The sequence below is a fragment of the Pipistrellus kuhlii genome, unplaced genomic scaffold, assembly GCF_014108245.1.
Source record: "Pipistrellus kuhlii isolate mPipKuh1 unplaced genomic scaffold, mPipKuh1.p scaffold_m20_p_6, whole genome shotgun sequence".
Lineage (NCBI taxonomy): Eukaryota > Metazoa > Chordata > Mammalia > Chiroptera > Vespertilionidae > Pipistrellus > Pipistrellus kuhlii.
Window position 1 is genome coordinate 80,384,049 of NW_023425562.1, and position 14,076 is coordinate 80,398,124.

The 14,076-nt window shown below is 58.7% G+C and overlaps 1 protein-coding gene across 1 annotated transcript in view; it reads right to left on the reverse strand.

The window, feature by feature from the left end:
• BMP7 (bone morphogenetic protein 7) overlaps window positions 1-14,076 on the reverse strand; it is a 75,989-nt gene that overhangs the window by 20,426 nt on the left and 41,487 nt on the right. The window contains exon 3 of the mRNA XM_036418748.2: window positions 4,111-4,259. Coding sequence (XP_036274641.1) covers window positions 4,111-4,259 — 149 coding nt within the window. The remainder of the gene's footprint in view (window positions 1-4,110; window positions 4,260-14,076) is intronic.

The window sequence follows — 14,076 nt, forward strand, 5'->3', positions numbered from 1 at the left end:
GAGGCTCAGGCACAGGGGCAGCTCCAGACCCAAGCGGTCGCCTAGGGATCGGTAAAGGTCACCATTATCAAAGTCAGCAGCGCTGTCTGAATCCACTCAGCCGTACCCAGCACTGACCACAGTCAGAGGAAAAGCTACGAACTGGGAAACTATCTGCAGCTCAAACCACCAAGGGCCAAACGTCTCTGAAACATAAAGAAGGGAAGACGAATGCCTGATGAGCACAGTGGGCAGAGGGTGTGAGCAGACGGTGCACAGGGCACTCCCGAGGAAAGGCTGGCACAGGGCAGTGGGAGGGCCGGGCACACGGCAGAGGGAGGGCCGGGCACAGGGCAGAGGGAGGGCCGGGCAGAGGGAGGGCCGGGCACATGGCAGAGGGAGGGCCGGGCACACGGCAGAGGGAGGGCCGGGCACACGGCAGAGGGAGGGCCGGGCACAGGGCAGAGGGAGGGCCGGCACACGGCAGAGGGAGAGCCGGCACACGGCAGAGGGAGGGCCGGCACACGGCAGAGGGAGAGCCGGCACACGGCAGAGGGAGGGCCGGGCAGTGGGAGGGCCGGCACACGGCAGAGGGAGGGCCGGGCACAGGGCAGAGGGAGGGCCGGCACACGGCAGAGGGAGGGCCGGGCAGAGGGAGGGCCGGGCAGAGGGAGGGCCGGCACACGGCAGAGGGAGGGCCGGGCAGAGGGAGGGCCGGGCACAGGGCAGAGGGAGGGCCGGGCACAGGGCAGAGGGAGGGCCGGGCACACGGCAGAGGGAGGGCCGGCACACGGCAGAGGGAGGGCCGGGCAGAGGGAGGGCCGGGCACACGGCAGAGGGAGGGCCGGGCAGAGGGAGGGCCGGCACACGGCAGAGGGAGGGCCGGGCAGAGGGAGGGCCGGCACACGGCAGAGGGAGGGCCGGGCAGAGGGAGGGCCGGCACACAGCAGAGGGAGGGCCGGGCACAGGGCAGAGGGAGGGCCGGCACACGGCAGAGGGAGGGCTGGGCACACGGCAGAGGGAGGGCCGGGCACACGGCAGAGGGAGGGCCGGCACAGGGCAGAGGGAGGGCCGGGCACAGGGCAGAGGGAGGGCCGGGCACAGGGCAGAGGGAGGGCTGGGCACACGGCAGAGGGAGGGCCGGGCACACGGCAGAGGGAGGGCCGGCACACGGCAGAGGGAGGGCCGGGCACAGGGCAGAGGGAGGGCCGGGCACAGGGCAGAGGGAGGGCTGGGCACACGGCAGAGGGAGGGCCGGCACACGGCAGAGGGAGAGCCGGCACACGGCAGAGGGAGGGCCGGCACACGGCAGAGGGAGGGCCGGCACACGGCAGAGGGAGGGCCGGGCAGTGGGAGGGCCGGCACACGGCAGAGGGAGGGCCGGGCACAGGGCAGAGGGAGGGCCGGCACACGGCAGAGGGAGGGCCGGGCAGAGGGAGGGCCGGCACACGGCAGAGGGAGGGCCGGGCAGAGGGAGGGCCGGGCACAGGGCAGAGGGAGGGCCGGGCACAGGGCAGAGGGAGGGCCGGCACACGGCAGAGGGAGGGCCGGGCAGAGGGAGGGCCGGGCACACGGCAGAGGGAGGGCCGGGCAGAGGGAGGGCCGGCACACGGCAGAGGGAGGGCCGGGCAGAGGGAGGGCCGGCACACGGCAGAGGGAGGGCCGGGCACACGGCAGAGGGAGGGCCGGCACACGGCAGAGGGAGGGCCGGGCAGAGGGAGGGCCGGCACACGGCAGAGGGAGGGCCGGGCACAGGGCAGAGGGAGGGCCGGGCACAGGGCAGAGGGAGGGCTGGGCACACGGCAGAGGGAGGGCCGGCACACGGCAGAGGGAGGGCCGGCACAGGGCAGAGGGAGGGCCGGGCACAGGGCAGAGGGAGGGCCGGGCACAGGGCAGAGGGAGGGCCGGGCACAGGGCAGAGGGAGGGCTGGGCACACGGCAGAGGGAGGGCCGGGCACACGGCAGAGGGAGGGCCGGCACACGGCAGAGGGAGGGCCGGGCACAGGGCAGAGGGAGGGCCGGGCACAGGGCAGAGGGAGGGCTGGGCACACGGCAGAGGGAGGGCCGGGCACACGGCAGAGGGAGGGCCGGCACACGGCAGAGGGAGGGCCGGCAGAGGACAGCTAAGCCAAACTCCAGGATCCTGTCCGTCAGCTGCCGGATTAGCAGGGAGGGAGGAGATTGAGAACTTGTGCTGACAAAGTCGGGAAGCAGGTGCCTGGTGAACGGCAGCCGGGTTGCCGCTGGAATGACCCCCCTGACCGGCAAAGTAACAATCTCAAATCCACACACAGAGTCACTGTCGGGCACGGGCACTGGAGCTGCCTTCACCCGAGGGCACAAGGGCGCTTACACGGAGGTTTTCCTGCAGCCCCGTGTGCAGGCACCAAAGATCAGAAAACACCTGGGCATCCCTCCCAAGGGGCTGGGGAACACTGTCGGCAGCAGTAACAACGGCACCCGCTCTCACCCGGGGTGTCCTGTGAGCCAGGCCCTGTTCTCAGCCCCCACACTCACAGCCCCGCCCAGGGCCCAGCAGCCCCCCTGGTCAGGGGCCGGTTGGAAATGCCGGCCCCCAGGCCCGCCCCACTGCTGAACCAGAGCGCCTTTAACAAGGGACCCGGGGCTTCCAATGCAGGTGAAGGCGCATCTTAAACCCTTTCTGTATCAACTCATTTAATCGGGGAACAACCCAATGGCCCAGGCCCTCTTGTTACCTGCACGGGGTGGGGTTGGGGGGTGCGGGGGTAGGATTGGAGGCTCTGAAGCAGTCACGCGTGTGAGAGGCAGAGACACACTCACACCACATACACACAAACGCACCACGGCCTTCAAATACTGAGGAAGCTCCGGATCACGGGAAACGGGCAAGGGGGAGACACTGAGCACTGCCACGCTGTGTGGGGGGAATAAAAAGAGGGAGCAGAGTCCACGTGTAATTCTTGGGCGCCCGGACAGCATCCCTGGGGAGGTCCAGTCACAGGAGAGCATGGGGCCTCCGGGAGGGGACCTAGCGGCGGGGGAGGCAGCACACACCTGCAGCCTTTGAAGTCGGAGCCATGGGCACGTATTTTACAACAAATGGTTTTGGTTTTCCTTAACACCGGTGCAGGAAGAAGCTACTCACCCCCAAACCATCTCCACTTAATAAGAAGCACACTTCAGCCTGGCTGCCCTGGCTCAGTGGTTGAGCGCTGACCTCTGAACCAAAAAGTCATGGTTCCATTCCCTGTTGGGAGTCATGCAGGAGGCAGCCAATCAATGATTCTCTCTCATCATTGATGTCTCTCTCTCTCTCTCTCTCTCCCCCCCTCCCTCTCTGAAATCAATAATATATATATATATATATATATATATATATATATATATATATAATTTTTTATTTTTTTTTTTTTTAATTTTTTTAAAGAAACATACTTTGGGGGAAGAAGGAATGTACACTGTTGGGCCCAGCCTAGCTCCCGGCACGCCTTCCTGTCTGCCCATCTTGGAGAACAAGTTGGGGAGGGGGGGTGTCAGTGAACGGTGCTGGGGGAGGGGCAGGCGAACAGCGAGTGTCTGCGACCAGGACCACAGTTAGGGTTTCTTGGAAGGGCTGAGTGCCTTGCCCCACCCCGGGCAGTGGTCCTTACCAGGGGCAAGTGTGCTCAGCAGGGGGCATCTGGAAATGGCTGAGACATCTGGGGTGTTAAAATGGGAGAGGCCACGAGCACTGGTGGTAGGGCCGGGGCGCTGCTAAGCATCCCACATGCCCAGGAGAGCCCGCGTCCTGAGGTGCAGGGGACGCAGCAACACGTTTCAGACCAGGTGCTCAGCCGGCTCCCGGGCACTCGTTCGTCTAAGTGCAGGTCCTGAGGCAGCGCCCTGGCGGGCGGGCGTCTGAGCTCTGACCCTGCGCTGCGGACCGCACTCAGAGCAGGGCCTTGTCCAGCCCGGCAGCAGCCGCCGTGTGCTCACCTCGCGCACAGGGGCTAGCAGCCACTTCCTGTGTGGAGGGACAGGCTGCACACTGAGGGCAGATGGGGAGGGGGCAGCGAAGCCCTCTGATGACCAGCATGGGCCTGGCCAGGAGCCTCTGCCAGCCCCGCCGCACGGGCTGCATCAGGACCACCTGGGCGGGGGCTGACTCACCGTCCAAGGTCTCCACGGAGAGCTGCAGGCCCAGGTTGTGCCGAGGGTTGACCACCCAGTGGTTGCTGGTGGCCGTGATGTCGAACACCAGCCAGCCCTCCTCCGAGGCCCAGAGGGTGCGGCTGTCAAGCAGGAACAGGTCCGAGTCCCTGCGAGAGAGGAGACGCAGGCTCAGCCACCGGTGACCCAGACACCGATGGAGAGGAGGACTGCGTGGGAGGGGGAGGCGGGAGGACGTCTGTTAGTTCCCAAAAGCGGGTGTATAGACACCCCTTAGCATCTCCCGTGGGAAAAGGGGTGCCGGAGGTGTGGAGAGAGGCCCACAGGAGACAGGTGCTGGGAGCCAAGCTCGCCCTTCACAGTTGTTAGAAGGATGCCAGTGGGGCAGTGCAGCAAGGCAGGAATGACGCCACCCCCACGTGGCTGGGCGTCTCAGGGACGACAGGAAGTTCACATTTGCTGGGTGACTGCCCAGCACTGTCCCAAGGCTTTTACACAGTGTCTCCTTCAGTTCCCACAAGCCTAAGTCATAGGACGTTATCAACTCCATTGCACACATGGTAAAACCAGGGCTCGCCCAGGGCACTTAGCCAGGAAGCTGCCCAGTTGGGACTCGAGCCCAGGCCATCGGGCTCTAGCAGACTCGCCTCATTTCCCGGCTCCGCAGCATCTTCAGGAGCTTCAGGTGTTGGGAGGGGAGGCCCTTTCATTCTCTCTTCCTCACACGTTGCAGTGGCAAAATGGGCAAGACCTCAGTGACCTTGTAGGGGATGGAGGACGGATGTGTGGATGGGTGGGTGGCTGGATGGATTTTACATTCCTAAATAGTAAGACTCAAGTATATGAAGTATAACATCTCTTTAATTCTAAGGATTCCAAGTTTCAACGTTTTGAGTCCTTTGAGGGGCCTCAACAGCTCCATGAGAGAAGAAAACCATTCCGAACCCAAACAATTCCTCGCCGACGGCAGCTCCGGGGCCGTGGGAACACCTGCACCACGGCCTGGGTGGTAACTGTGCTGGGAATTGCTCTTTGTAGGAAAACGTGACCAGCTGTCGGGATGGGCCCTCGTGGCGAGGAGAACAATGGTGACTTGAGGGCCGGAACTGGGCCTTGGGTGAGTGCCGGCCTCGCCAAGCCACACAGCTCCTCCGGTGGCCGTGGCACACAGAGGGCCCGCGCTGCAGGCCAGTGCCGACGCCCTGACGCCGTGTGAGCGCTCCGGCCCTCCTCCCGCCACACCCTGCACCTTGTCCCGGGCACCTGGGAAGAGTCTGGCTTCGGGTGGGGACAGACAGCCTGGAGGTGGGCAGAGTGAGACACTAGCCCAGGCTCTGCGGAGGGAGGGGAGCCAGGCCTGAGTCCGCCCACAGGAGCATGGCCACGTCGAACGGCTGGGCAGCGAGTACAGGCGGACGGGTGGGAAGTGGGGATTCCTCGCTGCCACCTGGAGCTGGAGCATCTCATTAGAGAGAGCACAGGGGTTCTCCGAGCAGGAGAACAAGCCCTTTGTGACCCAGTTATGTACCTTGAACATATGGCCTCCCGCCCCAGCCCAGCTGCAAGCAGAGGTGGGAGAGGCTGGGGTGAGGGGCCCCAAGAAGACCAGGCGCGTTCTCTCTCTTGCTGCTGAAATTCTAGGGGCTTTCCTTGCTCCAGCCTCTGTCTCTCCCCAACAGTAAGATGATTGTTCCCATTTTACAAACAAGCAAAGTGAGGTTCCGAGGCGAAGCCCACAGTCCGCGTGAGAGACTGTGTAAGTGACCTCAGACTCGAGGTCTGAAGCCATCACCTCCTAACCGCACCCTCGCACATGGGACCAGAGACTCAGGAAGCTGTTGAATCCCACATGGTGCACGTTACTATCACAATACTGCACGGGGCAGAGCTCGAGGTGGTGGGGAATGGAGAAGGCAAGTGGGTCAGGCCAGCTAACTCCTGAGCCTCAAGTTTTGTCCTCCGTAAAGTGAGGGTAACGCCACCGTCTTCAGAAACTGGTGAGACTCCAGTGAAGACCAGCTTGGGACAAACTGCCAAGGGCCTGGGGCATCTCTACAGTCACTGCAAGTCATCCCCTGAAAGACCCGGGGAATTCTGGGGACTCCCTCCCTGCCCTGGCCTCAGTCATTATGTGACTTCTAAAGGTCCATACAGACCAGCCGTCTGTTCAAGGATGGTCACTTGACCCCAACACTCATCAGGCAAGTGCACCGCATATTCACAGCTGAGCTTCTGCAATGTGATCACTAACAGTTCCTCCCATCACCACACCACAGGTGATACCACAAATGAGTGCTGTCTGCCCTGCCTCTGGGTCTGGGCTGTCCATACAGGACCAGCGGAAGGGAGGCCTGCCAGGTCCAGGGCTAGAATGGAGAGGCTTAGCAGTTCTCTCTGGGAAGCCGGCCACTAGATCAAGAAATCTGACTACCCTGCTGAGAGACAGGTCCTAGGAGGGGGAGGGGTCAGAGGCCGTGGAGGAGGAAGGTCTATGAGAGAAACTGGCCCCTGGATGGGGTGCCATTGTGGGCACGCCAGCCCTGCAAGCTCCCAGCTTCGTCAGACACTACAGAGTAGAACCACCCGGCTGAGCTCGGCCCGAATTCCTGAGCAATAAAATAACTGTTGTTTCAGCCACTGGGTTGTGGGTGGTTTGTCCCCGACGGAGATGGAACCCAAGCAACAGTCCCACTGTTTACACCAGGAAAACAGAAAACCATCTCCATAGAGGGACTGTCCAAACGCGAGGCACGTACACAGAGCTGAATCCGGGGCCATGTGAAGCTACGCTTCTTGGCAAGGGAGAAATATGCAACGAAGAAAGCAGGGGTTATAAAACAGCATGTAGTATGTACATTTCTGGGAAAATACAAAATGCTAAAATTGGTGAAAAGGGGCATTAAATAATTGAAATAGGAATCAGAAACCTTTCCCATCCCTACACTCTAGATGGTTTTATACTGTATTTTTTTTTTTTTTTACCAAATTTACCAAATTAACAACAGATAATTTCTTCTTATATATATTGATCAAGAAAATGGAAGAGGGCAAATTGTAAAGCTAGTATCATAACACCAGTGCTTTTGATTCCAAAAATTGACAAAGCCAAAATGAACAGACATTTCTCTAAAGATATACAAATGGCCAGTGAACACATGGAAAGATAATCAACATCTTAGGGAAATGCAAACCAAAGCCACAATAAGATAGAACTCCATACGCACTAGCATGGCTAAAACCAAAAACACAGACAATAATAAGTGTTGACAAGGGTGGGGAGAAACTGGAATCCTTATATCCTGTGGGAAGGAAAATAAAATGGGGCAGCTACTTTGGAAAACAGTACAGCCGTTTTTCAAAAGGTAAAACATGGAGTTACAATATGACTCAGTAATTTTACTACCCAAGAGAAGTAAAAATCCTATTCACGAATATTCATAGCAGCATTATTCAGAATAGTCCAACAACTCAAATACCCACCACCTAATGAGTGAATAAACAAAACATGGCAAATCCCTAACATGGCTAAGATGGACTTTATATATCCTTTAGTTATTAGAAGGAACGAAGCACGGACACATACTGCTACCTGTATGAATTCTGAAATCTTAGCAAAGCAGTCAGACACAAAGGACCATATGTTGTATGATGCCATTGACACGAAGTGTCCAGAAGAGGCAGATCCACAGAAAGATCTTCCTTGCTGACAAGGAAGAGAGGTATGGGGGAGGGTGGCTGTTAATGGGTGTCAAGTTTCCTTTGGAGGTGATAAAAACATTCTAACCGTGAATAGTGGTATTTTCTACACAACTCTGAATATACTAAAAACTACTGTATTATATACTTTACAAGGATATATCTGGATAAAGCTGTATTTTTTAAAAAATGGACAAAGACAACATACAGGGTCCAAAATATAGAATCTGATGTAATTATACTAATAATATTTTAATAGGTTTTAATTGACTTTAGAAAGAGAGGAAGGGAGAGGGATAGAGAGCTAGAAATATCGATGAGAGAGAAACAACATCAATCGGCTCTCTCCTGCACACCTCCTACTGGGGACTGAGCCTACAAGCTGGACTTGTACCCTGACCAGGAATGGAATCAGTGACCTCTTGGTTCATAAGTTGACGCTCAACCACTGAGCCACACCAGCTGGGTGCACTAATAACATTTTTAAGTTTTACACTTCTATGCATGAAAAGCCTACATGCCCTAACAACAGAGTTTCAGCAACAATTCACTCCATTCATGCCAACGCTGTCTCAATTAATGAGCACAGTTCTGTTTCTGCAAAAAGCAAGATCCATTTGGGAGCCACATATTTCCACATTCTGTTGGGTCTGTGGAACAGTGGGGGCCTGGCTCTTGCCCCTCCTGCAGGCTGACAGAGGCAGCGAGCAGAGATACAAACTGGCATTCCTGCCGTCTTCAAACCATAGGGAGACCCAGGAGGTCACTTCTTCCTGCCTGAAACCCAGATTCCTCCAAGCCCTGTGTGTGAGGCACGAACCACTGGTGACCCAACTCCATGGGGTGGGAGGTTCATGTTTAACCACCAGCCTGGGGACAGTGTTGCTGGGGCTTGTGGGCTCTCCTCCAGGGACACCCATGAGGACCATGGGGGCGGGGGGGGGGGGGGGGGGGGGAGCCACACGTACTCCAGAGCTGTTTCCATCAGCGTCTCTCAGCCCACCTTCCCCTGGAAAGTTCTACCACGATGGAAAGTGGGTATTTTTAAATCTCCAGCGTGGGAAGGTGGAAAGTCCTTTCTTTCCCTCCCTCTGGCTCTTTAGAGACTATTTAGAGACTGTGATCTCAGGGCCGTACTCCCCTGGCAGTAAGATCCTCACGTGGGAGGCAGGATGTCACCCCCTGGACACACCCAGCTCAGGGAATCCAGCCCTGAAACTGGCAGAGCGGGGCTGGCACTGAGGGAAGTGGGGGATTCTCTGGGCTGGGACTCAGGGAAGTGGGGGGTTCCCTGGGCTCAGACTCCCGGAAGTGGGGGTTCCCTGTGCTGAGACTCCCGGAAGTGGGGCACTCCAGGCAGAAGCAGGAGCCTCAAGAAACACAATCCACCTGGCTACCCAGTGGGCACTGCCTCACACCTGGGACAGTCTGTTTCTCAGACCTGGTTTCACACTTCCTCCCTCCATGCTGCACGGCTGTGGGGATGACCCTTGACCTGCGATGAGTCCAGTGGCCCAGGCTTCACAGCCAGCCGGGACCTTGAAAGTCTGCCCTAGCTGCTTCTCGGTTCAAACACCGGCCGCTGGTGGCTGTGTGAGAATCTGGCCTCCACCTATGGTGGGGCGACGGAAGCACTTTCCGTCACACCTCCCACCTGACGTGACTCCCCCTGCGCCCTCAGACATAGCCTGTCCCCGGGGAGCAGACACAAGACAGGTGGCGGGGCCTCGGCACCTACCATGCAGTGAGCCCTGGTGACAGTCTCTCCCCTCACCCTTCTCTCCCAACGAGCTGAACACCCTCACAAACCCCCGTTACCGATGAGACCATGGAGGCCGAGGCGTTACGGACGCAACCTCAGTCAGTGAGCAGGGTGCCCAGAGGGAGAGTGACAGGAGGCACATGGAGCCCCTGACAATGGGCGGCTTCCTGTGGCAAAGGGTTTTGGACAAGTGGTTCCGGTGAGGCTTTCTGAGACAGAAGATGCTCCTGCACTGCCCGGTGGCCCCCTGAGGACACAGGTTGGAGGGGATGCGAGGACAGCAGCAGACTCGGTGATGAGACTGCCAGCAGGGCCAGGAGCCAAGGAACGGGCCCCCCCTAGCAGCTGGGAGACGAGGGAACAGCTTCCCAGGCCTCCAGGAGGAACACAGCTCTGGGAACACCTTGATGTTAGCCGGGAGGACCCTCCAGAACTGAGCGTCCACGTGGGGTCCTGAAGCCACTGAGCTGGTGGTAACTTGTTACAGTAGCCAGAGGGGGCGCATGGGCTCGCTCCTGGCACTCAGCTGGAGCCAGAGGTGCTGCGGAAGCCGAGCCGGAGCTCTGGGTCCGGGGGCCGTGAGCACATCGCACCATGAGGGCCGTGAAGCCCGGATTCGGGGGCGGGAGGCGTCCTCTGGGTGCAGATGGAAGTGGGGTGTTGGGCTGTCACAGGGAGAACACTCCTTGGGCAGCGCTCCCCGAGGGAGGTCAGGGACAAGCAGGGCTACTGCAGCCAGAGGGCAGAGAGGGCCTCCGGGCAGACGGGACAGAATGCAGAGCACGAGGAGAGGACAAGAAGAGGGGCAGGCGCACGGGGAGCAGGAGGTGGCTGGTGGCCGGAGCCTGCAAGGCCGCTGTCCCGGGAAAATGCTGGTCCTAGGAGACCAGGAGGCTGGGAGGGCATTAGGGGCTGGAAATCCTCGGCTTCACCCCCCACGGTGATCGGTGATCGGTGGGCTCTCCCTCCCTGGTGCTCACACCCCTCACTCCCACCTTCACTGTGGTTCTCTGGAAAACCACGTGGCTGGACACGCTAAAGCCCTCCGTGTGGTGAACTGCTGCTGGGCCCGGAAGACATGCCTCAGAGAGAGAGAGAGAGAACGCCATGGAGGAGCCAGAGCGCTCCCAGGCTACCATGATGTCATGGAGGACACAGGCGTGCTGCTGCTAAGGATGAGTCAGGTCGGGAAGCCAGCTCCACGCACCTGGAGTCAGACCAGCACGCAAACACAGCCCTGCAGGGAAGCCAGGAAGGGGATCAAAGGAGACAGGAGGAAGTGTGTGTGGCAGCTGCGAGGCTTCGGGTCCAGGGAGGGCCCCTCCTGAGCCCCAGGCTGGGGAGGACCCAGCCCTGTCCCAGCACCCACCTCGCACTGGAGGGAGTGCCCTGCCTTTCTACCAAGTCCCCAAACAGTGCCTGGCGCCCCGGGGGCGGGAGATGAAGTCAGGGAGGTCGAGCTGTTTTTAAACACACTCAGGACGGCACATCCAGGAAGATGACATTAAGTCACTGGGGAGAAAGGTGGAAAAACACACACAGAAGCACGGTTCCCTCCTCCCACAGCCAGAGCACGAACCACCGCCCACGGCCTCCCGGCCCCATGACCCTCTTGTCTGTCTCTCTCCCTCCTCCTTTATACCGCCAGCACCCAGGCCCTCACAGGAGGGTCAAGTTCACGCCTGTCCTGAGCCCAGAAAGCCACAGGTGCTCAAAGTCAGGAAGCAGGTCAGCAGCCATAAGATCTGGGTTTCAGTTTCCTCGTCTGAAGGGTTTGGAGTCGATGAAGTTCTCGAAAACTGCGTCCCATTCATAGGATAGCCAAGAGAGGAAGAGGAGAGGGTCACAGATTTTTAAAAAGGCGCTGTATTTAAATGAGGCTGGAAAGTGCCACATGACACTGCTCCGTGGAGCTCTCATAATGCTCAGTGTCTCTGTAAAGCACATGTGTCAAACACAAGGCCCGCGGGCCAAATCCGTCCCGCCAGGCCTTGCAATGTGGCCCGCACCACACTGTCATCACTGCACTCCGCTGTGTTTCCATCACAATGACAATTTATGACTGTTCAGTAAACCATTTGGCCCGCGATTTAGGCTGGATTTTAGATTTTGGCCCCTTCTCTGATTGAGTTCGACACCCCTACTGTAAAGGCTCTGAGAAGTCCTGCTGTAAAGAAACGTCTGCTCTGGCCACGGCCTGCGATAAAGAGGCTCTTGAACTTGTGTGTACATGGGCATCACACGGGCTGAGATGGACAGGGAGGAGGAACACAGCTAGAAATGGAAGATTCTCCCCCACCAGGGATGTGCCTAACAGCAGGAGAAAACAAGCAGGGGATCTGAGTGAGGCACAAGATCTCTTTGTGATGAAGTCCCCAGGGTGGCCCTGGGCCCACACGTTGGGTGGTCAGGGATGTGGAGATGCAGGCATTGCAGCACCAGGCTCTGGGTCCTGGGGGCATAATCCACTTGGAGTGATCCCGGGCAAGCCACGCTCTCCTGAAGGCTGTCTGTCAAGTGGAGCTGCAGTGAGGACTGTGGGTCCAATGGGAGCTATGGCCAATGCAGAGCCGGAGGCCCGAGGCTCCGGGTAGGAACAGACCTCAGTGTCTGTGAACCTTCTCCCCTGAAGCTAAGCTGCCCCGCTCTCCACTAAGGCTCTCACAACCACAGCGTCTGATCTCATTCAAGATTCAACGTCTTACAATAGACCTGGCTCGCTGAAGCCCTTGACACCTGGGAGGGCGGTGCTATGCTGCCGTCACTGAGGTTCAGGGGAGCCTGCACATGTCCCCCCACTGGAGGGAGAGTACCCCCGCCTGCCTCATGCTCCCCATTGCCAGCAGCCTCACAGGCTTTCTGAACCTCAAGTCCAAACAGATAACTGCCCTGTCTTTATCCCCATTGCTCTCTGGATAAAAAGCCCAGTCCCTAATGTCTTCCACAGTAAGGGAGACTGCAGAACTGAAGGTCCAAACAGGGAAACGTGTGCGAGAGAAAGGAGGCACAATGATACCCAGATGTGCAGGTGGGGTGCACAGTCACCCTGCCTATAAGGCCCTGGCGGTCGGTCCCCCTGACACTGCCTCCCATTCCCCTCTCCTCCCACCTGGCCCCCAGGGCTCCAGCTTCCCCCAGGCTGTCATCTGTCCCACACTCCGGCCTGCCCAGGCCTTTCACAGGCGGTTCCGCTACCTTTTACTCCATCACACCCGTGCACCCTTCAGCTTCCAGGAAGCTCCCACCCCCGCCCCAATGGCGAATCCTCACTAGACACCCTCTCAGACCCTCTTTCTGGCACTCAGGCTGGCATCTAAATCTGCTTGCAGGGTTCTCTGAATTTTCTGCTTACCCCGCCAGATTGTAAGCGCCTCGGGGGCAAGACCCAGTCCTGCTTTGCTCGCTGCTGTTGTAGCCCAGCACCTAGCACACAGCACAGCCCACAGGCTATCAAATAGACGCTGAGTGGAGGTGCTGGCATCCTCAGAGAACTCTTACCAGCAAGGAGGTTTCTGGTGGCACTTTCTGTAGCCTGTGTTAGTAAAGGGAATGTTTTTCCCACTTACTCAGTGTCTCCAGAAATGGATTTGCCTCCAATTCCCTAGGACTTCGGCCCACTGCCCACCCTGAGCCCCCTGGTCACAGACATGGGCCTGCCTGTGTAACCATTATCCCCAGGAGACCCCCAATACAAGCTGCCGGTTGTCTGGGGTTTGCCTCGGCCATTTCGGCCACGCCTTCCTCGGGGCCAGCTCCTTCATCGGCCATGTCCGGAGGAACCCAGAGGACACAAAAGCCAGGGAAGAAAGCCAGTCTCGGGTTTACTTGAACCGATTCTTGTTCCCTTGCTTACAATTCCAGGGCTTGGCCCCAGAATTCCCGGAAACTGGAGACCATCATCCTCTTCCACCTCCTAAGGGACGAGAGGTGAGTCACCCTGGAGATGGCAGTGCTGGGACAGACCTGCCGTGACACAGAAGGCCGTGGGGGGCCCCCGGGAAAGCCAGGCCTGTGGGAGCACTCCCCAGCTCTGAGACGGGAATCCCAGGCTGCCGGGCAGCCGGGCGCCTGCGGTGGAGTGGGCGGTGGTGCCGAGGATGGGCCTCATCTTCCCAGACGCTTCCTGCTGCCCCACTTCCTCCTCCTCCGGCTCCCGACCGAAATAGAAGGAGGTAAACTCGCCTCTTCACGCACATTCAAGGAATAAACAAACCAACACAAGCACAGTTATCCTGCTGGGTCATCTTTCCTACCTTTATTTAATTATTTATTTTTTTAAAGAACCACAGGCTGTTTTAAGATTCCAAAGCAGAGGCAGAACAGTGGCGTGTGCGGGCAGACGGGGCGAGGAAATGAACTTCACAGAGGAGCCTGCAGACAGAGCGTGGGTCGCGATAACTGGATTCCAGGTTTCCAAGAGCAAAGGACAGAGCAGAGCAACCCGATGCCAACTGACAGGGTGTCTGAGAGCCGTTCTGACTGGGGGCCCCTGACCCCAAGAGCAGTGG